We start from the raw sequence: 25,749 nt of genomic DNA, 5'->3' as shown, positions 1-25,749 counted from the left end.
ACCTTATCATAACATAGACTATATACATAGCTTATATTACTAAGTTCTAAAATTAGGTTTCAAAAGTTGATTCTAAACTTCTTACGATATCAAAAATAAACGTATTCATAAGATACCGAAATAATAGCAAGGCTCGTATTCGTAGTTATTTTCTATGACCACTATTAGCAAGATTATTTAATAACGTCCTTGAATCATAGTTGTTATACCATCCTTATTGCTCAATACTATGGCAATCTAATTTGTTAATGTTCACGAATAAGGATCGCAATAGAGCGAGGGAGTGTTGCCAGCATTAAACCACAGGGACCTGTTTAAAATTGTTTTAATTTTCTATTTGTTACGGCTGTTAATATTATAATCACTATATATATCTTAGTCATAAAACGTTGACATATTGCCGAAAAGCTTCCAAAGCAATTCACTGTAATAATAAAAATTTCTAGGCTTATTCGGTCACTAATAGGATTGAAAATTTCAAAGAGGATATAATAGTGTGCTAGTGTGTAAACAACCATCTGGTCTGTCTATACTTAAAGTCTTTTTTTTCAGAAACTATCGAAACTATCGAAGAAATGGACAGCACTGAGATAGGACGAACATGACTTATTATATCCAGGACAACGCTTAGAAAACAAAGTCGGTTTTCAGGCAACTCCACTCCTAATGTTGGCTGTGATACGTATTATCGTATATCGGGCCCGGTTAACCCGGTTAAAAATCAAAAGTCCAAATTATAGTTCGTATCGAATTTACAGACGAAAAATCTTCTAAGTGATATACTAGTCGCGGCATAATAATACAAAATAAATAAAAACAAACGAATAATTGCAACAAGTACTTTCTTTCCACGTCGTATCCCTGTCATATTTCTATGACCTTTTAATAAAAGTTTACAACTCATAAAATGCAAGTAGCAATAAACGTAATAAGGGTGTATAGTGTCATGAATATTTCTCATTTAATAATTGAACATTGGTAATGACACCATAATATAATTATTATTTTATTTGTGTAGTAAATAATTACCGGAGTGAAATGTACCCTCTTTGCGTTAATAACAATTCTCATTAATTGAATTATTTTTATCTTTTCAGAATTTCTCTGTATTCATATTCTATATTGACCAAATACGCAATAGGAATAGATCGTCTGTCAAGAGAGTTGGAGTTTCATGCCCCATTCTTCTCTATTCAGGTGCAACTGGAGTAATTTCTTTTTAATTATTTTTTACATGAAGACATTTTAATAGGCCCAATTGAAAATAAATGATTTGACTTTGACTTTAAGAAGAACGCATAATAGGGAACTACCAAATTAGATTATCGGATGCGCGTCATAATAAAGGTATTGTGATTCCAAAACCTGCCTTTGAATCTGATAATTTATTTTATGAATAGCTATTGCATAATTTATTTTATAAATATTTGTGAGAAACGAATAATATCGTAATTAAATTCCCGGTATAAAATTATTTAAATATAAAAAGTTAAGACTTAATCTGTATTCGACTTAAGCGCCTTATTTATGTAAATATATAAATATAATACTTTTTTTTAAATAATAATTTCACTAATCAAGTCATAGGGAGTAATAAAGGTAAAAATACTGTTTAAAATTTACTTTGTATTTGATAATTTATAAATTCTGTTAATTGAAAAAGTACCTTGTCATTTATAAATAATATTTCTAAGCATTTTCTATTTTTTTAATAATAATCTTCTTAACGTTTGTTCGAGAATTGCTTATTAACGATACGGCTGGCTGTATCAGTTTATGTACCTAACTAGTGTATCCTTATATAAAACAATTGTAATTTTTTTAGGCAAATGAATTTCTAATAGATAATTAACAACTTACCATGTCATCATAATATGGCATGAGAATGCCTAACAGCCTCTTGATATGGTAATAGCATAATGTCCAATTCAAAGTGGCTTCGTTGCACGCATTTACACCAAGAGTGTGAGCATTTCGCGGCAGCGAGCTTTCTTGAACACCTATTTTGACACTTTACACAGACACTAAACGTCTAATAAAACAATTGAAATCAGATACAAGGCTATGCTAGCAAAGCAATAAAATTTTCGGAAACAATAAAAATGTGAGATGAAACTTGAAACTGTGGAGTTTACGCAAAAGTTTCAAATATCGAATGCTTCAGGGCGGGAAGACGTGTGGAGCTGAAGGCGGCTGAAACGGGACTGAAACACGGGCAACTGCGAACAGCGAACACCGGATTGAAGGAACTTATCTAACTTTATCGCATTGATATACAATTTTGTATTGTAATTGTTGGCTATGCTTAATATTTTTTATACATTCTTTATGGAAAATTAGGACGGCTTAGGACTTTCCTCTTACTGCTGTGAAAGATTTAGGGCCTGTTTCACAATGTCCGGATAAGTTCCAAATAAGCTATTTATTACTTATTGGTAGGATAAATAGTATTTTTGCGTTTCACGACTGTCAGATAGTGCTATACGTCATGAAATGCGAAGTATCTTATTGGGAAGTTATTTTTAATTAATTTAATTATCTTACAAATAATTTATGTGTTGCATAGCTATTTGGCACTTTAACCATACATTGTGAAACAGGCCCTTAATATTCGAATTTTGATAACAATAGTAACTTATAGTTATTAATTGAAGGCTTTATTTTCGCTACTTCCCGGAAGACTTGAATTTAATTTTTGGTGAAGAAAGAGTGGCGGAGAGTTCATTGCCAGTTCTTCTCTTCCGTTCTACGCCCTTGATTTGAGATCTGAGGGTAAATGTAAAATTAGAAGCATTTAATGAATATTTCTTTTTTTGTCGTTATTTTACGTATATGACGTACATTATGTTACCTACATCAATAAAAGATTTTTAACTTGATCTGTTAAAGGTGTCAAAGAAACAGAGAAGAAAATGTTTTCCCCGTGCATGGCATATCCCTTACATACTTAATGCTAATGCTAAGTGAGCATACATAAATTGAATAGATTTTAATTAGGACGCGGAAACTGACTGTCTAAACAGTATCTCGTAAACATCACAAGCAAATTTGACTTGTATGAATGTGGTTTTGGTTTGTCAGAGATATATCACCTTGTCACTGATGTATACGCATAATAACGAGAGTAAGGTAGAGATAAATACGGTATGATGATATAACGCTCTATTGTATTATGTTGTAAGAATTAAGCTTGTGCACGTCTATTTACAGTCTAATTAAAGGGACAATGAGTAAAAAATACAAATACAAGGGCTGATGATATTTTATAAATGACATGAAGTGACTTTAGAAAAACATCTAACTAAACTTATTATTAATATTTTGTGACATATTTATAACATACCATTTGAAATCATTTAGTATTACAATGTACAGCTGGTTTGGAAAATCGATAACAAAGTTTAACTAACCATGATAGTCTAAATTTGTTTAAGCAACTTTCTGCTATGTTTTTTGTAAGAATTACTTATACAACCTTATCCATAGACTAAACCAGTTACAAAAAACTAAATAAGCCTGCACTAGTTCAGAATATACTGTATGAAAAAATTAAAAAAAACTAAGCAACATGAACATTATTATTTTCTAGCACATATTATTATTCTATATTCTGTAAAGTATTGACAATATTTATAATTTATAGAATCCACCAAAACACATGATGGCTTTTCTAAACAAGATGGCGTCTCATCAGTCCTTATGACGTAAAATTCTTGTAAATGCGTTAACAAACGGCAAGTATGCGCGTCAAATGCGCAAAAAAGTCTTTTGGTACACAGCAGGAACAATTTATGACCTACATTAGGTATGACAATCGCATGCCGAAGTCAATACTGTTCCGATTATGTGTAAATAATAATAATGATTAAATTCATTAAACATTCTAAAATAGATTATTAGAATATGATAAGCTAATAATCACAATATAATTAGTTTAAAATAGTTTATGTACTGGCTTTCTGATGCAAGAAATATTTGATTTATCTTAAGGAGTGGTTTGTCTGATCTTCTGAGATGTAGTAATGAGGGATGACGTTCATATTACCAAAAAGTGGTAATTATAGCCAGGCTGTTTCTAACGATTGTGATTAATTATAAAGAAACCAATCGACCTTAGACATACGTTTTCTACATTCTCCTTATTCAAATATTCTATCCCTCCAAGTAAAATAGGTATGGGGCAGATTCGTTGATTACTTTTTCGTTGTCAACCATCAATTTCGTAGATTTTTGATGCGAAACATCTATAGCCGCACGTAAAACCGATTTCTGGCATGGCGACGCATGCCGTGGCGACGCATCGCCACGCTATATGATGGTATATACATACAATATGTTTTGTATTGGCAATCGTACACATAAAAACATTACTGTTTTATAGCCAGTCATACACTTGTATACATATGTGTTTGCTAGCAAAAATTCTTGCCACATTTAAGTTAGCTACTTGTGTAATATTATCAAAATTTTATTGAAAAGCTAAAAGGGAACAAATAAAGTCTTCTTCGGAAACAAGAAACGAAGAATCGTCGACGATGAGTCACTTGTCGGCTTTATCCGCACGTATCATGGAGAGTGTTCGGATTTATACTTGCTGAGTTTCATTATCGGACGTTGAGGCAGAATACAAAGTTTCAACCGTATCACTTAGACTTCCATCGTTCCACAACTTTTTAGATTTTTAGATTTGCCGTGCAATACCAGCCATGGAACCAGCTGTCCATTGAAGTATTTTCCAAGAAGGAATACACTTGTCTTCTGGCAGTGTGAGTGTTCATGGGAGGGGCATGACCAATTAGGACCATGTGATCCTTATGCTTGTTATATATATATATATGTATAAAATGCAATACAGAGTCGATTTTTACCATGGAATTAATAAAATTAACAAAAATTGTTTTGAAACAATATGTATCAACCTTGATGTGTAACAGTTCTCAAATAATGTAAGTATGGAACAAAACAATATGGTGTTCAAAACATTTTTAGTCAAATTTATACTGGCTGTGAAATCAAAAACTTTAAAATAATTAAGTCGACTGTTAATAAAATCGCAGTACTTATAATTTTAAAATAAGCCTTGTGTATTATTTTACCACAGATATATCATTTTAATTAAAGATTAACCACTAAGCAACGGAATCCCTTCATAAAGTAGAAACTACAAGTAAAAATTATATCCTAAATTAGTTCCAATACTAGCTTTTAAATACCGTATGTAGTCTTTAGTGTGTAACCAGCTGCAGTACGACCTATAGGCCTATCTGAAAAGAGCGTAACATTCCCTGAAACATTAGCAACATAACCGCTAGCTGTTTCATAAAAATAAAGGCGCATTTCATAAACTAAACTCTGGGTTAAACAAGAATGTCTATAAGCTATTTTATTTGTAGATAAAAAACACGGAAACGCGTTCTGACAAAAGATCAAATAAATTATCTTCAAATGTGACATGTGTGTGACAAAATACGATTTATATACAATCGAGGTTATATTATGCAAATATTACGTAGAATGCCTTTTTTATCAAGGCAAATATTGTTATAGCAAGTATCAAACCTACCCTTGGGTACAATTCATGGCATATTTAATGCGTAGTGTTCTGATGTTTTTCCTTTTTTGACTATAGATTTTGTATTGAATCGTACCGCATTAACTCAATAACCTCTGGACCAATTTTTAAGATTTAACATTTAACACATACAGACAAAATACGCTAAGGTAAATTATACAAAAAGAGAGCTTTAACTTAAATGTATATATATATATATATATATATTTGGATAAGTATATACATATATATGTGTTCTCTAACGTAATTAGAGAATATAAAACATTATAATGAAAGAACGTCAAATATAATCCGTGATTTTTAAGCCCTATTTAATTGTAACTGTATAAATAAAGATTAGATGAGCAAATATATAATTTATTCTTTGTTTTTAACAAACCTTTAAGCTTTAATTAATTGATAAATAAACAAATACATCGTTAAAAGTATTTAAATTCTATGAAATAAATTGGTTAATTTCCGGCAACAAAACTGTTTATGAATTACGTAAACATCTTAAACAAATATACGGACGAAAAATGAAACTCTAAATATGGCTTCAATACGTGAGGATCCCATACAAAAACGAATTTGGTTATTGGGATTCTTATTTTTATTCAACACCGCTCCCTTTTAAATACCCGCCATTCTGAAACGAATTGCCAATGTTAAAATAATATTACTTTATAAATTACATGCGAATGTATAAAATTAGCTTCACGTGGTATATTAATGATTCAAGTGTTATGTACATAATATATGTTATTCATTCATCGTTATCATAAGCGGATAGAATTCGTCTGAGGAAAATTAGTCCTAATAGTCATCCAATTATACAGGTGCCTTAGCGTAAAACGAGCAAATTTATTATCGTAACAGGGTATGTGTACTAGAACGATTTCATTGTATATAAGTGTGAAAGTAAATATAGGAGCGTATTTGCTCGGGTTTTTAGGCATTTGAACTAAAGTTGAAAATGTATAAAAGTAAATAGTGACAAGAAGTTTTGATACAGTTGTACCAGCAGTAATTCAGTGGAAAGGTAAATAATTCAAAATTGTATCTCATAGCCCATTTCGGGGTTACAATACTTCAATAAAGGTAATACATAAAGGACCCTTACTGCGCCACGTGTTACAATTCTCATACTGCATTTGACAATAATTGGAAAAGTCTCTATAGTCCCCTCCATAACTTCTCGCACATATTTCTTGAGCTCTGGAATTGATATTAAAAATTTTAGACACAAAACATAGATGACCTAAACCACACCCTCAACTAGAAGACACGCCCTTTACAAATTGTAAAACAGATTCCAATTTCAAACCCAACATTTGAGAGTTTTATTGTTTTTTTCTATGGCTCTTTGGTCTACAGTGAACATTATCTCTGGGGAAATACATGGGGCTTAGAGTAAAAGTGACTTAGACTACTGTTATTACATTTAACACCTGAGTCAAGGCATGGCAATGGTAGATACATTATAAAATGTTACCGTTTTCAATTTCTATAGTAGTAGTGAATTTATTTTCAATACCACTTTTGAAAATTTTAATTATAACGGCATACACAAATTTTAATTATTAACAACATACATAAATAATATATGAAATATTAGTATGAATAATGATCAATTAACGTCAAGTCTTGTGTAACTGATTTAATATCGTACTTAAAGAAGATTAATTTTCTGAAAGTTGTATATAAAATTATTTTTCAGTTGTACAAAAGAACAGTTGCCTTTATTTTTTTTATAAAATAGGCAGGAGCTAAACGGCCAGAACGCTTAACTGGTACTTAAAGATTTCGCCCATGGACACTAGCCTTTTAAGAATTGGCACGTTCTTCTCTTGGACCCTAAATCGTATAGGTACAGCTAGCTTCACATAGCGAAGCTAAGGAACGCTCAGTTATAAATAAATACGACAATTTGTTAACCTTAAATTAATAGGCTCAAATATAAAAATGTTCAACTTCGATTTTGTTCCGTTTGGAATAGAGACTCTTGGGTAGTGGGGTTCAATCAAAGCCTTAAGTTGGCACCTGGTAGAGCTTGTGCTTTCCTCGCTCAACAAATAAGTATCGCCATAGAGTGTCCATGGGCGGCGGTATCACTTAACATCAGGTGAGCCTGAAGCCAGAAGGAAATGCTGCCAGCAATAAAGTTTCCCTACCACAGGGAATAAACTTTTTAAATATGTTTAAGGTTAATTTTTCTTAATGCATAAGAAAAAAAAAGAAAAGAGAAGAGAAAATTGTAAATACTGTGTATTTGATTGTTATGTTTAGTTACATGAGTAAATAATTCTAAACTAAATATGTCTTCTTACTGAATTAATACAGATGAGTTTATTTTTATTATGTTAGGTAAATCTACATATTTAATAAAATAAAATTCTGTACTTGACCGCTCCGACGCCAACGCTTTACTGTGAATTTTTTATGAAAACACGTACTCCAGGTCGTAAACGATCATATATAATTAAAGTGATTTGTTATATTGCACTAATATAGAAGTAAAAATATATATTATTTATTATCCAACCTAGCTTTGAGAGATAAAGTAACTATCTACCCAATAATTATGTAACAAATAAATAAGTATCAAAATACTTACTTATAGGCAGAAGGGCAATTATCTAAAAAGTTCCTACATCCCTTGACAAAAAAGTCTGTTGCCCAGAAAACTGTGTCCTGCGGATATTTTATTATCGGTTTCCGATATTTTCCGTAAACGACGATGGTCGTAATGAGAAAATAAACCACTAAAACCGACAAAGCTTATTATTACCAATTTTATTAATGTTCGCTAATATTGTGCCGCTACCAAAAACAATCCCTAAGTAGTTCTGACTGCTTATCATCGCCACTGAGTTTACACTCAACTCTTGACTGACTCAATTATGGCAGTAGTCAGAGCAGTAGTAGTCATTCTACCAAAGTGGCTTATTATAATCTAGGTTTATCACGATATTTTCGTCGTACATGTGTTCATATAACAATTAAATTAAAGTCTATCGGCGTGATGATTGCAATCTCTCGGTTGAGAATTACACATCTAACACAAGTTTAGTCTATAAAGTGAATTTGTAAATGAAAGTGATAAAGAATTGGAAGCATCAAAAAGTTTGTTCATGTTTGTTCATTGGCCACAGATTTCTGTATCTGTTTGGTCGCCGTCGATTGTTTGGGTGAACGGTATGCCGCTCGATGAATTTTTTGCCACTGTACGTGAAGTTTTAAATGTGCATATAGTCAAAGGTCTACATTGTTATGGTATTGATACACAGCCTGGGTTCAAACCTAAGATCTCAAATGAGAGTCGCACACAGGAACCACTTCTTACTTTTAACATAGGAATTTAATAAAAATTGTAATAAATATGACATTTATAAGGATCTGTCTTGAAGTTTAAAAGTTCTCTTAACCAAGTAAGATTTGTATAAATCATATATTATACTATAATATAATCATATATTTATTATATTTATTTTATATTAATGTGACAGATTTCAAACCAAAATAAATGAACTATAATATTAAAACTAATGTCTCTAATTTTTGTTGTTTGAATATAAAAATGAAAAAATACCTGTGTGACTTTTCATAATGTTGAAACATTACAAAAAATAGGCTAGCAAGTTTATTTAAGCAGGTGTGACCAACATTTTGTTGTTAAAATAATAATATATTAACTGTACATTTTCTATATAACTAAGACTTCTAGGAAAAAATACCTTTTACACTATAATAATATATTTGGCAATTTGCCATGAACCCGAGCCAAAACTAATTGACAAAATCGTTAGGCGAAGTGGTCCTTACATAATTGCGCACCTAATAGGCTTTGGAATTTGGAATCAAAGGAGCATTTATTATTCAAATATGTATTTGATACCATGTACTGTAGTTTAGCGTATTAAAATTAATACCTTGTAAACCACTAAAGCCTGGATTAGATTAATCAACATTGCTCTTAAATTCATAGATAAACCAGATATTAAATACGTGCCTTTAAAAATAACTATGATATTATATGAGGGAAGCTATAATATAAATGCGATTCATTTTGCTCGAAAAGATATAGGATGAAAAAAGCAGTCAATTATTAATCCTAATCAATTCTTTGTATTTTGCTGTTCATTAAACATCTCTGGGGCCATAAATTTGAATATAATGACGCAGTAGACGCTGAGGTGATCTATATTTAAAGAGATTTCCTTTAAAAGAGAAGTTTCGAAAAATATTAAAAAAGGCCTAGTAGTTGGGGTAGTAGGTTCTATCCCCGGCTATGCACTAAAAGTCTTACTGTCTACGTGCGCATTTATCATTCGCTCTAACGGTGAAGGAAAACATCCTGAAAAAAAACCGGCTTTTGATAGACCCAAAAATTTGACGGCGTGTGTCACCGGAGGCTGATCATTTACTTCTACAAACGATCATAAAACAAATACAAAAATCTGAGGCCCAGACCTAACAAGGTTTTAGTGCCACTGATTTATTTATTAATTTATTGAAGTGCAAATCTAACTACGTTTAAAAATAAAATAACATTTAATAATTGATAAAAGATAACTGAGTCATACTCATAATCAAAAGTATGTTTATAAAAAAATATATTCTGCCTATTTATAATATTGCTATTAACAAATTTAATTAAATATAACGATTACACATACATACATATAATTTTGTTAATCGAACGAAAATGTTTGTCCCACCTGTTTATAGCAAAAACGAGTGTCGTTTATGATCGAAATAAATTAAATTTTTATTACTACAAAATAAAATACATGTTCTTCGATATTTCTGAAACAACAACATCTTGTATGGGGCATACTTATTTCAACCATTTCATTGAACATTTAAAAGCTAGTCTTCTGTGTATTTCTAGCCCAAACGGTAATTATTTTGAAAGATTGAACAGCCGTTAAAAAAATTAGGTTATACGCAAGATACAAAGTATGACCAATTCTAAAAACTAATTTAATTATCTCTTTATTTATGAAGTTATTTATCTCAATAAATTTTAACAAATTAACGTAAGATAGGAAAAACCAATGATAAGCTTTTTGTAAAACGTGATTAAAAAATACCGGTTTGTTGCCATGGTTACCACTTCGTACGTGAAAATAATCGTCGCCCGGCGTTGTGGCCCAACTGTTCTATGAAAAATATAAATATAGCCACTATTAATTAAGTGAGCTGTACTCGTAACACGAACTAACCCGTACAAGATATTGTGAGAAGTTAAAAACCAAATTGAACAACGTAATAATTAATTAGTAAATTTTTCGACTTAATAAAAGTTTTGAGAGGTCTTAACAAAATACTTTGAGGCTTAAAATCTGGTGGTTGTAAGCTTTGATAAGGGATTTAATTTACTTAGATTGTAGCCATTAAGATAAACATACAAATATATTAACCCGGGTCCGACAGACGTTGTTGTTAACTAAAAAAATATTTTAGAAACAAATCGTTTATTATTCTAATGCTTTATTATATATTATATAATTCTAATTAATTTTTCGCTTTGTTACGTTCTTACCTACTTACTCTTTATGAATTAACATTCAATTTTAACAAGTTAGTTAAACAAGTTACATGATTACATGGTAAGCGCTGTGACCTAATTCCTAAGATCTCATATAATCACATCTTTGTCATATACATTAGACTTCCCTTTAACAAGTCTGATGTTTCAGAGAATATATAAAACAAAACGACGAACGAAACGGGGCGTTCCATTAGTCTAGTACTAGTCTGGTCTAGTCCAAAAGTGTTAAAATCCGAAATTATACGTTATGTTTATTCCTTCTATTTTATATATGTGTGTGTGTATATATATGTTTGTTTGAAAGTAAAAGAAAAGACTGATACTAACTTCGTAACCTTATCCAAATAAAAATAGCTTATATTCGAGTACCAGTTTTTCAGTTGTCTTTATATACAAGCAACATATTTTTTTTCTTGCGTCTAGCGTTATACATTGTACGCCTGTTTGACAGTTATGATCGGCGAAGAGAATACCGCCCTATAACTTTTTAAGATATCTACGATACCTAATAACCAACCCACAGTATATCCAATCTGCTATGATAAAGTTTTGGTTCATATTGGATGCAAAAAAAATATCTATTTAATAATTTCTAACACATTAATTAGTAATAGTTTTAAGAGGCTTAGAATGAATAATCTTTGACTACGTTTATATTGAAATTTCACAGATTTCTGTAAAATTACATACAACCATGCTCTGCAATTTAAAGTTATTAACTTGTGGCAGAGTAGTGTTTCAATAGATATTTAATTTTACTTTTCAAAACGCTTTTTAAAACGCATAAACATTTATGTTCAATTTCTTCTATGATAAAAAATTAAATAAAAATGGAAGTCAGTAGAAAATCACCGACGGGATTTAAAAAAGTTAAAGTGGAAATGTACCGGTTACATTGCTCGGGTTTGTGATGATAGATGGGTCTAAATACCCTTACTTGCAATGACCCATTGGAAGGAAAAAGAGAGGATGCCCACCAGAAAGCTGCGAAAATGAAATAAAAGATATAGCCAGAAATTAATGTAGTAAAGTAAGTCTCAATGTCTCCTAAGATAAGTGGGAAAATTTGGAAGAGGCCTTTCTCCGTCGGAGGTCTCCACTAATATTAAATACAATACAAAATACATTATTAACTTAACGTAATCCTTATTATGGTACTCGAATAAAAGTTATTTATATTTGGATAAGGTTACGAAGGTAGTATCAGTCTTTTCTTTTACTCTTAAACAAAAATATTAATTACATTTGTGGTATGATTCCTTTTTATTATTGATAAAAAAGCTTGCCAACGCTTGGCACACTGTTACATCACTAAAAAAAGAAAATCACTAAATATAATTTTAAATCTGAGAAGCACGAAGAGATCTAATATTAAACAAAACAAAACAACTATTTGACAAAACAAAAAAAAATACTAGTAAAAATTAAACTTTTCTTAAGTTTATTTTTTATAACCAAAAAATTTTTTACTAAACAAAAATCGATTTCAATGTTTGAGGTGAGCAACTATGGAATTCCAGACCAAGCTCGTTTCCTTCAAGTTTTGTTTTGTGGGTGTTTGGATGACGGATATCACAAAGAAAAAATCTATAAGAGACATCGATTTGTGGACTCGTAATTTCAGGTTGGCAATGGTTGAGAGACGCACGTTAAACCGCTAAGTAATATTTAGTTAGCATAATATTATACTGTATCTTTCAAGGTAACATAAGTAATATTTAGTAATGTACATATACAGTATATATATAGGATACAGTATAATCAGAAAACGATGAGACAAGTGTCTCAAAAGCACAATAACGTTAATTAGATTAAGAAAAGGCTTTGAAGTTGCACATATAACTTAAAAGTTATTATTTTGAGTCAAAATATTCCTCGTATATGTAAGATATTAAATTTTAATTCCATTGAAGTATATATTTTACAAAATAAATACCTTTGTTCATGTTTATTGAATACAAGGCTTTATTAAGTGTGCTTAAAAGTTCACTGTAATATTATTACTAATTTTAAATCGTTGAAAAAAGTAACCTGTTTGCTTTTAAAAAGTGAAAGAAAAACATTGCTGATATTAAACAGGCCATATCAAAAATCTAAGGCCAATTTCTTCGAAAATTTAATGAAATAATTCGTTTTTAAATTACTCGATAATGGTGGACAAAAATAAATACCTTTTAAAAATCACTCACCAAATGGAATATAGGTAGGTATTTTGTTATAAAATAAATCATATTTAGTGACCTAAAGCTCACATCACACGCCCATATTTGCGTCAGGGGTTAAAAAGCCTCCTAAATATTAGTTGTATTTGCCGCTCCCTGACGTCAATATCAAGTCTCCCTGAAGTCAGCACTTTGGTATCAACAAGACTTCCTATTCTTAAGAACGGCTTTGTTTTCTTCGAGTTCCCTATAATTTTGTACATTGTAATTGCTATAAATTGTTCTAATAACCAATGTATCCTAGATTTATACAATTATACAGATACGAATCCTGGAAATTTTCGGTGACACGCGAAATAATGAAAACTAATAAGACTTTTTGTATGGTATCTCAACTGAAACACCTTGGATCGTCTTTTATTAAATAGGTTTCAAGTTTCCTAACAAGGAACCACCTTTTGTGATGAATGCCTATCAATTATCGGAAGAATCGTTATAAATATTATGCACCTATACTAATATAATATATACTTTTTATAACACGTTTTAGCTCGCATTAAGTTTTAAGATGTATCTTAACTAAACTAAAAAACTAGCTTACAAGCTAGGTCTAGTTTCTAACTTATAGGATTATATTAAGAATAAACGAGTAGTGTATGTCAACGATTCATTCCCAATATTGTATGTTCCCTGGTATGTAAACTTTAGAATGTTAATACAAGATGTAATAAAGTTATTATATAATATATAATGAACTTGTAATTTTCGTATTTTTTGCATGAAAATTTGGGTTTACCCAAAAGGTGTTGGCTAGATTTAAAAAAAAAATACAAATTTAAATGTATAACAATTAACAAACAATTACCATATTCAGCCAACCTTAGTCAAATTAATGTTGTTTATTTACATAAATTTATTCTAATTTGAAAAAAAAATCATTACACTGAGGATTTGGATACACATTTTTAATATAGTAAGTAGACCCTAGTCGACATTTTATATCATGCCACTTAAAGAACATTAGGGAAAAGATGCGATACTCTTAAAGCACGAATAATTTTTCAATTCGACCAAAACAATTTCCGGCCCTTACTTTTGGTACTTCAACCACAATTGATAGTAATAATTGAAAAGAAAGTTATAATCAAACATAATTTATTACTAAATTCAGTGGTTAAGCGACAAATCAAGACTGTGATCTCCGGTTTAGGATTGACTCTAGAATGATTCGAGCCTATTAATTTTAGAGTGCCAATCTCATACCTGAGGTCGTTGGTTCAGACCCCAGAATATACGTATGTATGTATTGATGGACTAGTATCTACACGGGGTTGTTCAGTTAGGAATGAAACCGTGTGGATACCGGCATGCTTTAGACCCAAAAAAGGCCGATGGCGTTTGTCACGCGTAGAATGCTGATCACCGTTCATTAAGAACAATAAATGGTCACGAAACGGATATATAAAACCCATACGTAGATTGTAGAAAAAAAAGCAGTGTTGCTACAGCTGTTTTATTTCTATATGTGAAATTAACACATGCTAGTACGAAGTATTATTTTGGATTTTATATAACATACAATTTAACTCACGTCAATGACCTTAAAAATGAAAATGTGTAGAAAATGCAAGTGTAACACGAGATTATAGTAGGAAAGAAAATGTGGTCTTATTAAATTACATCGGCTAACTATAACAAAGTTTAGAATTTATCCGTCCGCTCGTAAACTTGGAAGATATGTTATGAAATTATGATACCTTTATAATATTATAAATTTTAATTATGAAAAATGTATTGCGTAAGTCTGAAAAATGGTGGCCAAGTTATTTAAAAGTTAAAACAAAACACTGCAAACACTTATCCGTCTATAAGTTTGTTTAAATGAAATCAATAAAATTCAATATATTTATTTTTTTACTTAAAATATGAGTTTTAAATAGTAGGTTGTCTTATCTAGACTATATTATTTAGGAACTAAAATAACTACCTGGAATACCTACTCACTGGAAATATCTATCTATCAGTGTGGTAAATAGAGCTTTAATAAAATCTAAAAACTTAATAAGTTCTTGAGGAATATTAAAAATAGTAATATTATTTTTTTAAGCGAATCCGCATGATATCGTATAATCACTGTCGTTTTCAAACAGATCACATTAACTCCGCTTCACTCGATCGGGCCTAGATCATTTAAATAGCGAAACAGTGGCTACTATTGACATTGATCAATGGTTGATCGACGCGCGCGCAGATTGAGTTAAATATAGCAAAAGTGAAAAGTGAAGTTTTAGTTAAAGTAAGTGGCTTTTATTTAAACGTGATCAATGTGTGATTAACGAAATTTATAACGATTCTTAAAAACGAATATGATTAGGTTATAGTAAATTTTAAAATTGTAACTATAGACAAATTGAAATTTGTTATTAAGTAAAGTAACATGTCAAGCGCTTTGAAGTCAATAATTATTTTACGCTGTGCTATTTAAGTAATAAACAAAATATTCCTTTCTTCTTCTTGATAAATATGTTAACATACAAACATCTCAATAGAGACTTTAAAAATAGAATGAAAACTTATTTTACTAAATGTAAAATCATTACAATTACAAAATTGACGTTTGACGGAGACAAATGTTATTCAGTCAACTTCGTTATTTTAATTAATTTTTTATAGTCTATAAAAATATGTGGAAATTTAAATTCATTATACAGTTATGATTTTGTAAGCTTGAAACTAAGAGAGTTGTACTCAGAGTCCATAATTATGTCTAATGATTTTTTTAAATGAAAATATTTCCTTCGATTGTGCTTCAGATAACCGCCTCCTTTTAAGACTTCCAGGCATCCATAGCACTGACAGGGTTTTTACTGATACTTAATTGTGGTTTAAACAACTATTAAAAAAAACAAGCTCAGACCTGAAATTAAGATCTCCTCTCCTTATAAATTAAAATTACTTTAATTATATTTAATTGAAAAATCATAAAAATAAAAAGATTTGTGTATTTTTATATACCTAAGTATTTTTCTTTGAGCGTTAACGTTTGCAAACAAAAACAAGCCGTAGAAGTAATTTCTAATAAGGACTCAAAAGAAGACTCATAAAAAGAAACTGCACTTGAAGCCTGAAACTTTATCACTAACCGGCTTTTACAACTTTAATTAAAATAATTAAAACGCAATTTCCCAGCATTTAATAGTTTCTTTGGCAATAAATTGAAAAGATTAAAAAACTAGGGACAGCTGCATAACAACTGTGCTTACAATTAATTCAACTGTTTGTAAAAATAATTAATCTGTTTATAAAAGCCTTTTAAAATTATATTATTTATGTTTCTATAACACATTAATTGCTAGATAAACGATGTATCCCCTTTTTTGGCACAGCTCTTTTCTAAGTCCCGCCATTTTCCCAATGCCCCTCTCTGCCATGTTCAACCTAATGTTTTTTTAATCTGGTTTATTAAATTGTCTTACATTTTTTGTGCATTATTTTCTTTTGGCACCAGTTTAAGACTATTCTATAAAAACATTCTTCGTATCTCTGCAAACTACTGAAGATAAACTGTTTTTTTAAATTTATTGAAAACCAATAACTGGCCCTTGCGTGCATTGCATTTTTATTGTCAAGGATGGGCTGGTAAAACTGAAAAATCAGTCATATATAATCGATTTTGGGACGTAATATATAATATCTTGTAACATCATAAACTGTGTACGTGAACCGAACACGCACCGAACATTCATCATCAGACTACGTTTGTTGCCATAATAAAAAAATAATTTAGAATTTTTTGAATTATATTATTACATTTCCACCTATGCCAAAAAACTGATGTAAATCTTTTCTTTAGCTGTTAATTATTAAGAAAATAACAACATTGGTTAGATTAAGGTCATTAAGTCATTGAGGTCGAACTAAATACACAGTTTTAAATTAAATAAGCCGCCAAATTTTCACTTAAGAAACGAGATTAAAATTTAATAATTTCTCTTCAAAGCTTTGTTTTGCCACTGTTACCTTAAAGTTTGCAAATTGGTGAACCGCTGGAATCTATGAATTTTGTTCAGTTCAAAATATTTAATATAAATTTCTTAACAAATTTTGTATTAAACGTTATGGGAGCACATAGTAATTAGGTACACGTACTTTTTTTTTCTACGTTCGTTATGAATCCGTGAATACGTCAACACTTGCTGTAGGATAAAAAAAACGTCGTGAGGGACTAAATAACTATAACCAAATCTTCTTATATATAAAATTCTCGTGTCGCGGTGTTTGTGGTTAAACTCCTCCGAAACGGCTTGACCGATTCTCATGAAATTTTGTGTGAATATTGAGTATGCCTGAGAATCGGACAACATCTTTTTTTCCACCCCTATTTTTTTTTTAATTTTTAATTTAATCAACAGAATTAAAAAATACATACAACCCTAAATTTCCCTCTACGATCAACCCCTATTTTTTATTATAAATGATATACGTGTCAAAACGACGTTTGCCAGGTCAGCTATTTATATTATATATATTTAAATATAGTAATTTCTTTCAGCAAAATGGCAGTCTGGCACCTTCTATCAATATTATTTATCACCCAGGCGTTATGTGCTGAAGATCAATATTTGCGGCGCGTCAAAGACAGCTGCCTCACACAAGGCGAGGCTTTATCTTGTGTCAAATATAAAGCTTTGAAAATTGCAAAGAAAACATTATTCGGGGATATGAACAGTAATGAGACAATAGTGGCCAATGAGGTAATAAGTTTCGTGCCTTTGACTGATGTTAATAACTTGAATATGACAGAAGAAGTGGACTTTCTTGATGGAAGAAGAAGTATTATTTCGGAGTGGACAGAAATTGCCAAGTACTTTATGAGTTTGATAAGAGAGTTCTTTAAGATGAAGGGATTAAGGGTCAACTTGCCACCTGGATCGCGGACTATTGAGGAGCCGGAAATAAGCGATGATGGTGAGTTTGATTTTGTTTTTATCCCGCGTACGATGATATCTGTAAGATATTATTAGACCAGAAGTAGTTCGTGGTTGTTCTTAATTTGACGTAAGTTATAAAACCAGGTTTATTTAGGTACACCATACCATAAATAATCAATGTTCTATAGTATACGTTACAATATATAGTGGTAAAACCGTGACAATTATCGTGAACATATTAACATAAAATCTAATATAATAAAATTAAAAATATTACACTTCCTATTTTAGTTTTTACTAGTCATTCATGCGGATTAGGTTCCACATGGGCGCTTGTAATGATTTTTTAATTTGATCAACCCGCTGTCGAATATATCAAGCTCTGGATATGAATCTTTTAGGTATTAACAAAAAGTATATTTTTAAACTTTTATACATTTTAACCAACGACAGGAAAACATTTTTATACAAATAGTAAACGTTGATTAACCTTTAGCCCAAAAAATAAACAGTTATAATTGATATAATTACACGCAATTACAAATCAATTTGAACTATCTCACGCCACGCCCTAAATAATTTCGTTACACTATTTTATTGTACTACATTTTATTATTGGAATTAGCTTATGCCAACGAATGCGTAAAATTAACATCAAATAATTCTCGATTTATCGGCTTAAGCGTGAGAGAGTAAAATATTTTGAAATGGTATGAAAAGCAGATAAATAGTCAATAATATTGAAGATTTTATAAATATTCTGTACAGATTGGCTAAAAGGTTTTTTACTAACCTACTACCCTAATACTGTTGTTAGTTACCGTGATTATATTGATAGCACAGTTGTGTTTTTTAGTTACATATGTTTACGACTAGGTATAGATAACGGGCATGGCAAATGGCTGGCAAAGCATAGCAACGAAATGGCACTACCGAATTTCAAACTCATTGTTAAAAACGTATATAGGTACATGGACATGCACCGTGGAAACTCAAATCCTGTGATGATGGATTAAAACATCGGCTCGCCTTCGAAAATGTTTTATATTGTACTGAGAATATATTATATTTCATTATTATACATTTTGTTGGTAATGTCATATTTTTGATACCACACACACCCGATCTGACCTTCATTCTTGCTAACGTTACGTAATATATATAAACATAACACTACACTACATACTATTTATTTTCTTATACCTAAACTGCTTTCAAAAACTGAGAATTGTGTGCCTTTTTCGTCTAATTGAATTGGATTAACGTATGTACTTAGATTAAATTGTGTATCAACGGCCACCGAACCATTGTTGATGGTACAACACTCATATGGTCCGATCAGTACAGGCTCAAAATAATAAAAAAATGCTTAAATTTCTGCTTGTATAATAAGTTTTCATATTTACATAAAACCTGTAATATTTCTAATAAAATTATTATCGTTTTGTTAAATAATGTATAGGATGTTTTTAAAATTACTCGCATACTATTGATCTGATATACCTACATATATATACGTATATATTGTGTGAATTTTGCTATTAATCAAATAAATGACAGCACACTTGAACGAGTCGTATAATATTTTCTTCTGGGATAATTACATCCCAGAAGCTTAATTAACTTTGATTAATGGGATCTCTGAAAATCTGGGTTGAGCCCATCTTTTGTTGATTCCCAACACTAAGTGGGTTTCAACGGAAATAAATATTCACCTATTGTAAGATAAAATACTTAATTAATTTCAGTTAAGTTACGGTATGTTTAGTTCATTCTTGAAACTCGCTTTTTATAGCATTATACTTACTAAACATTTTTTTTTCGGTTACAAAAAACCTTTCTCACTTTTATCTACAATTAAAAATTATTCATAAAAACTTAGTCTAATTATTGTGTTAAGTTCATCTCTTTCTGACAAATTTTAATTCTTGATGAACATAGCTTTAATTACATAAACATAAATAATATTTGTTTAAGAAATAGCGAAGAATTTTAGCAAACAACTTAAAACTAAACTGTTCTATTCCGAACATTTATACAGTCCTTCTCGTTTTTATAAGAAAAGCCGCATCTTTAGTAAATATTACGATCGTGTTAATAGCATTTTACTAGCAAGTAGCTTTCCTATAGGTATATAGGATTAAACATTTGTCATCAGTCTCCGTTCGTTTAATTTGAGTAGTTTAGGCCTTATGTGACCTGTATGTATTTTAATTATTATTTATTACTATAATGACATCCCAATCATTTTCAGGACGCGGTAAAAAAAAGAAGCTGGCGATAATGATACCATTCCTCAATCTGATGGCAACGTTGAAAACAAAAATGTTGTTGATCCCAATTCTTCTCGGAGTTATGCTGATTAAGAAATTGCTGTTGGTTGCTGCGTTGTTATTGCCAAGTTTACTCAGCACGTTGAAGGCTTGCAAGGTAATCTTATATTTATTATGTTTATGCCTTAGGTTTGGGTTACAGGAAACCCTAAAAAGCTGATGACGACTTTTACTCCATTACATTTCGTGAAATTGCATCATCTATATATAAAAAATATAGACTAAGAATTACGATATATAACCGAGTTAAACAGTTTAAGTATAACCATAGGTTACGCTTTAACTAAGACCAACAATTTATATATCTTAAATAACCGAAAATTTTATATAAATTTGTTCCTGTAAAAACAGTTCAAAGTAATAGATGTTTCCATATCTAATAAATTGTTAAAATCTATATGTACGTATAATGGGTAGATAGATTAGTTTTATTGTTAATTAAATAATTACCAGCTGCGTATTGAAATATCATTAGAGTATCTGCATAATATATAATTGAGGATCCATTACAATAATTACGTATATTCGTAATGAGATTTAATTAAATATCCGGGCATATTGTTAAGTAAATCACGGAGCCGAATGGTGTTCTTATTTCTACAGTCTTCTATAATTAAAACTTTATAAAGAAGACTACGTTATAGTAGAAAATCTTGCGCTTAAAAAACATATACAAGGAATTTATTTATTGCTTAGCTATCGTCAAGAAAACACTTTTTTAATGGATTGAAGTTATGTATTATTGTAAAATTATTTAAACATAATTTTAAATTTAACCGACGTTTCGCGTGCTTTACAGCGTGCGTGGTCACGGTGACTGAAGACAAAAGGTGTTGAATGTCAAAAAAGTATCACAGCTGTAGAAAATGTAGTATTATCTGTTTTTATTTCCCGGAGTTGGTATAAATCTCCTGCAGAAACCCTACATCTTTTAGTCGATACCAACTCCGGTATGTGTAAAAGTTATGTTAATAAAAGACAATACTATATCGTCAAGAAGATTTAATCTTACTAGGTAGTAAAGCGGGCTTTTATAAAAAAGATGGGACTAACTATGTATATACTACTAACGAGAACAGTATTAGCCTAGTAGCATAAGTGTCCTACTATTAACTCTTAACCCGTTTTGAAGATCGGTTGAGCACAAATTTGTCTATGCGTACTGAATAGTCGCTCGTACGGTGAAGAAAAGTATTGTGAGAAAACTGGCATGTCTTAGACGCTAAAAGTTGACGGCATGTGGAAGGCATTGATCTACTAGCTAATTAGAGAAAACAAATAATCAAGAGACATTTGCATAAATCTGAGGACCAGTAACGCTTTTTTTATTATTTCTTCATATTACATTCTTTAGGGAACAAAAGACTACGAGAATAATGAACAAATATTTTGTCTATATTAAACATATTCCATTTACGTTACGTTACGTACGATACGTTAATAAAATTCCAGTTATCATTAGACTTTTACAAAAATCGTTTTGAAAGGGCACATTGTTTTCTAAACTTTACGGCACGAACACTGTTCAATTGTTTTGCGAAAAATTCATTTAACGAGTATGTCAATTAAATCCGTTCAAATTCTAAAATGAAACAAAGTAGGCACAATATGAATTCTTTTTTTAAAATTCTATATTTAAAATTATTTTTTTAAAATTGAATACTTATACCCCTTACGGATTATTTGAATTCAGAATTCATTGTAATTATGAATTCAAATTTTTATATAAGAGGTCGCAATTAAAAAAAACTAGGCTTTGCTTTTAAAAATTAACTTTAATTTATAAAAAGGTAAGAAAATATTACAAGGTAGTCTTCAGTAATCATTAATAAGTTATAAAGTGTCATAATTTTTTGTTAGGTATGGAAATGGTTTTTTTTTTCTTAAATTACCCTTAGGCATATTAGTCACACAATGTGTAATATAATTATTATAATTAATGAAATACATATACACATATGTGTTTGAGAAATACATTCTATTAAAAAAATATCTTGTCTTTACAATATGATATAAATTAAAAAATGCATAGCCATTTTCATTATCCGGATATACTCAAAGCTTTCAAGTCAATGTAAAAACAAAAGCTTAACAAGTGAATGATATCGATGAAAGCCTCCTCAACCAGGCTTTAGATAAGTGTGTGCATGCTTATTGATTTTCCTATTGTATCTCAAGTATTATTATTAGTAATGAATGATAAAAATATATATTTTCAAATATAAATCAACCAATAGGAGACAGTGAGATACCATATGTATATAATAAAACCACTGAAATAAATTCTAAATTTTTGCTAAGTACTACAACTTTGACTTTGTACTAGTATGCTTTAATAAAATCGGATTGTTTAAATAATACCAAATAGGGCAGGTATTTGACGATACCTTACATCTTGCATGATTTATTTTTACAAACGAATAGTTATTAAATTAATTTCAAAGCAGATAATGCACACCCGCATTAAGTTCGAAACCTATTTTCCACAAAGCGAGAACTTGGAATTAATTAAGTTTGTTAAGAGATTTATAGTACAGGTGTACATAACTTTACTGATCGCAAGATGAAGTTTATAGATACACGATGTCTTATACCAGGTTTTTATATCCTAATTTCTATAAATAAATATAAAACACTCTATTCAAACAAACAAACAAAAATCATTTATTCCTGTAGGTAACATACACATGTTACCTATAGGACGACACGTACACTTATGAATTTAAACAAAAGGAATATTCTTTTAAAAAGGAAAGGGCGTAGAACGAAAGAGAAGAACTGGCAATGAACTCTCCGCCACTCTTTTTAATCGTCAAGTTTTTTTTACACAATGTTTGTAAGGAGCTGCAACCATTACACCATGTTTCATATGCCATCTTGAGTTATAAAGAATAATAAAATAAATTAAAAACAAAGATTTGTCCTCTATCAGCAGGGGGCATGGTGAAATAGGAGAACGCACTTACATACTCGTGAGAACAACACGCAAATACGTAGTAGAAACAACTAATATCACCGAATACACGAATTCTTGATCGTAATATACGCCACTTATACACTATACGTTCAGTAAAATCAACAGAAAAAATACATATAATTTGTAAATAATTTTGTACTGTCTCTTTCAGCAACATCATCCAATGACCCATTACTCCTATTTCGGCAGTGACTCGGCAGATTACAACTCGGACTACTCTAACAGCTATGCCTATTCCGCTGGTGGAGGGTACGGCAAGGACTGGCCTTCAAATAGAGCCTATACAATCTCAAAACATAGGCCCACCCCAGCTCCAGTATATTACACTGCTCCAGGGAACGCACAATAGAAAAAAAAATTTTTATTATTCAATTTTTTTCTTTCTTCTAGCTCTTAGTAAAACTCTTTAGAGAACCGGAAACAATATCCGTCACCCTAAGGCAAAAACAACTTATCTTTGGTGACTTGCTTATTTATTTGATATAGGAAAAAAACATTCGACAATCACCGACCTTCATGGTGTATTTCCTGACAAGGAAAAACCTTAAGGAGGATTTTAAAACTTGTCCCTTATAAAAGTTTGTTATTCCAGACGTCTTTGTTATGACAATTGGTTTTAATATTTTTGATATATTTAGAAATGCTCAAACAAAAAGTTAGAAGACTAACTGTGGTTTAGTGAAAAATGAAAAAAAAAAGATTAATTTTATATTTAAATTTCTGGTTATCATATTTATCTTTCAATGAATATTTTATATACTTTCCTAGAATTTAACTTTATTAGTCTTTAATTATTATATTTTATAAGTATTTAAAATACTCCCGACTGTCTTAACCTAATTAAATTTGTTTATGTATAGGTAATAAATGGCTTAAAAACTTATAAGAATAGGTTTTAATTATACTTATATAGGTACAAAACTACAATTGCATTTATCTAGTGTAAGTTTTAATTGTAATATTTATTCGATTATTTATTTTATTATAAGCTATTTTTAAACAAAATTTTACTTTGTATAAATACTTTAATAGGTATACTAAGATGTAACATTAAAAATATTACAATGTCAGTGTATTTATTTCTCAATATTAAACCATTTTACAGTATTTATATAAAAACCTATATTTTATTCGTCCAAAAATCACCCTTAACTATCTTAAAAAAAAAATATATGGCACCTTAAACGTAAAAGATCTAATATATAAAATTGATGGGTGTAGCTTGGTGAATGTTATTTCCCTTGTAATTTATTCTTAGCAAACTTGTCAATGGATTACGTCGAAGAGCCCACGTAGGGCTGCCATCTGTACGGATTATCTCCAATTTATTTATTTGAGAAAATAGTTTTATTATGGATAAGCCTCTATAGATTACCATAATATTACCTATATTTCAAAGAAGACTTTCAAAGAAATCAAATAAATAAGCCGGATGTAAAAGTTACACTTATGAAAACATTAAAGAAATCGATTCGGTTTTGGCTAGCTGGCCAACTGAAGATACAGCCTGTATCTTTTTGAACAAAACAATTAGTGTTTCATTCATCAAGGAAAAGAATTTTGAAATTAATTTATAATTGTATTTTAAAGTTTCACGCATCATCACACACAGAATTGTGAACCAATTCGACTTCGTTAAAGAAAAGAGCGTACCAATTCTTTAAAGGCCGGCAACGCACTAGCGAGCCCTCTGGCATTGAGGGTGTCCATGGGCGGCGGTATCACTTAACATCAGGTAAGCCTCCTGCCCGTTTGCATTTTTCCCTGATCTATAAAAAAAAAGTAGGGTAGCTAATCGAATTGATAATGGACTCAGACTGCGCGCATGCGCAACTCATTCACGTGCCTTCTGCTATTCCTAAAGCCAGTCCATGTACGACTATTTCACTTAATATCTGTTGAGCCAGTCCTATATGTAAAATATAATGTCATTCGAATATCAAATTTTCACTTGATATATTACAGTAGCAGATGGTGTTTACTATGATTGGAATCGTTTTTCACTTCAATGACAGCATCATTAGTCTCTTGTGACAACGAAGACGGAATCGATAATAGGGGTTAGAAGGGAATTTTTTATTAAAACCAATGTCTACGGCTTCTGTATTTTACATCAACGCCAACTAAAGTCGTGAACTGCAATTGTTTAACTTTGTACGCTTTTTACTTTTGATGTTTTGTTTACCCTTTCAGCCTTAATTTTTATTAAGTCAATTATTTATGTACATTAAAAAAAAA

General features: G+C 30.4%; 3 protein-coding genes across 3 annotated transcripts in view; 1 reads left to right on the top strand and 2 right to left on the bottom strand.

Moving 5' to 3' along the window:
- LOC110994074 (neuropeptide F receptor) overlaps positions 1-2,218 on the bottom strand; it is a 28,713-nt gene extending 26,495 nt beyond the window's left edge. Inside the window, exon 1 of the mRNA XM_045630147.1 lies at positions 1,861-2,218. Within this exon, the coding sequence (XP_045486103.1) occupies positions 1,861-1,881 (21 nt within the window). The 5' untranslated portion in view covers positions 1,882-2,218. The remainder of the gene's footprint in view (positions 1-1,860) is intronic.
- Positions 2,219-5,979: 3,761 nt separating this feature from the next.
- On the bottom strand, positions 5,980-9,199 carry LOC123689556. The gene is made up of 4 exons (XM_045630151.1): positions 9,144-9,199; positions 8,169-8,316; positions 6,675-6,769; positions 5,980-6,200 (listed from the first exon to the last, which is right to left on the bottom strand). Exons 1-4 carry the CDS (start codon positions 9,157-9,159, stop codon positions 6,169-6,171), a joined length of 291 nt encoding a protein of 96 aa, XP_045486107.1. The 5' UTR covers positions 9,160-9,199; the 3' UTR covers positions 5,980-6,168.
- Positions 9,200-15,440: 6,241 nt separating this feature from the next.
- On the top strand, positions 15,441-24,156 carry LOC111002021. The gene is made up of 4 exons (XM_022272111.2): positions 15,441-15,566; positions 17,823-18,238; positions 20,456-20,631; positions 23,663-24,156. Exons 2-4 carry the CDS (start codon positions 17,827-17,829, stop codon positions 23,858-23,860), a joined length of 786 nt encoding a protein of 261 aa, XP_022127803.2. The 5' UTR covers positions 15,441-15,566; positions 17,823-17,826; the 3' UTR covers positions 23,861-24,156.
- Positions 24,157-25,749: the final 1,593 nt, after the last annotated feature.

This window comes from Pieris rapae, chromosome 11 (assembly GCF_905147795.1).
Source record: "Pieris rapae chromosome 11, ilPieRapa1.1, whole genome shotgun sequence".
Taxonomy (NCBI): Eukaryota; Metazoa; Arthropoda; class Insecta; order Lepidoptera; family Pieridae; genus Pieris; species Pieris rapae.
Note: the sequence above shows the minus strand (reverse complement) of the source record. Positions and strands in the feature narration are given on the sequence as shown.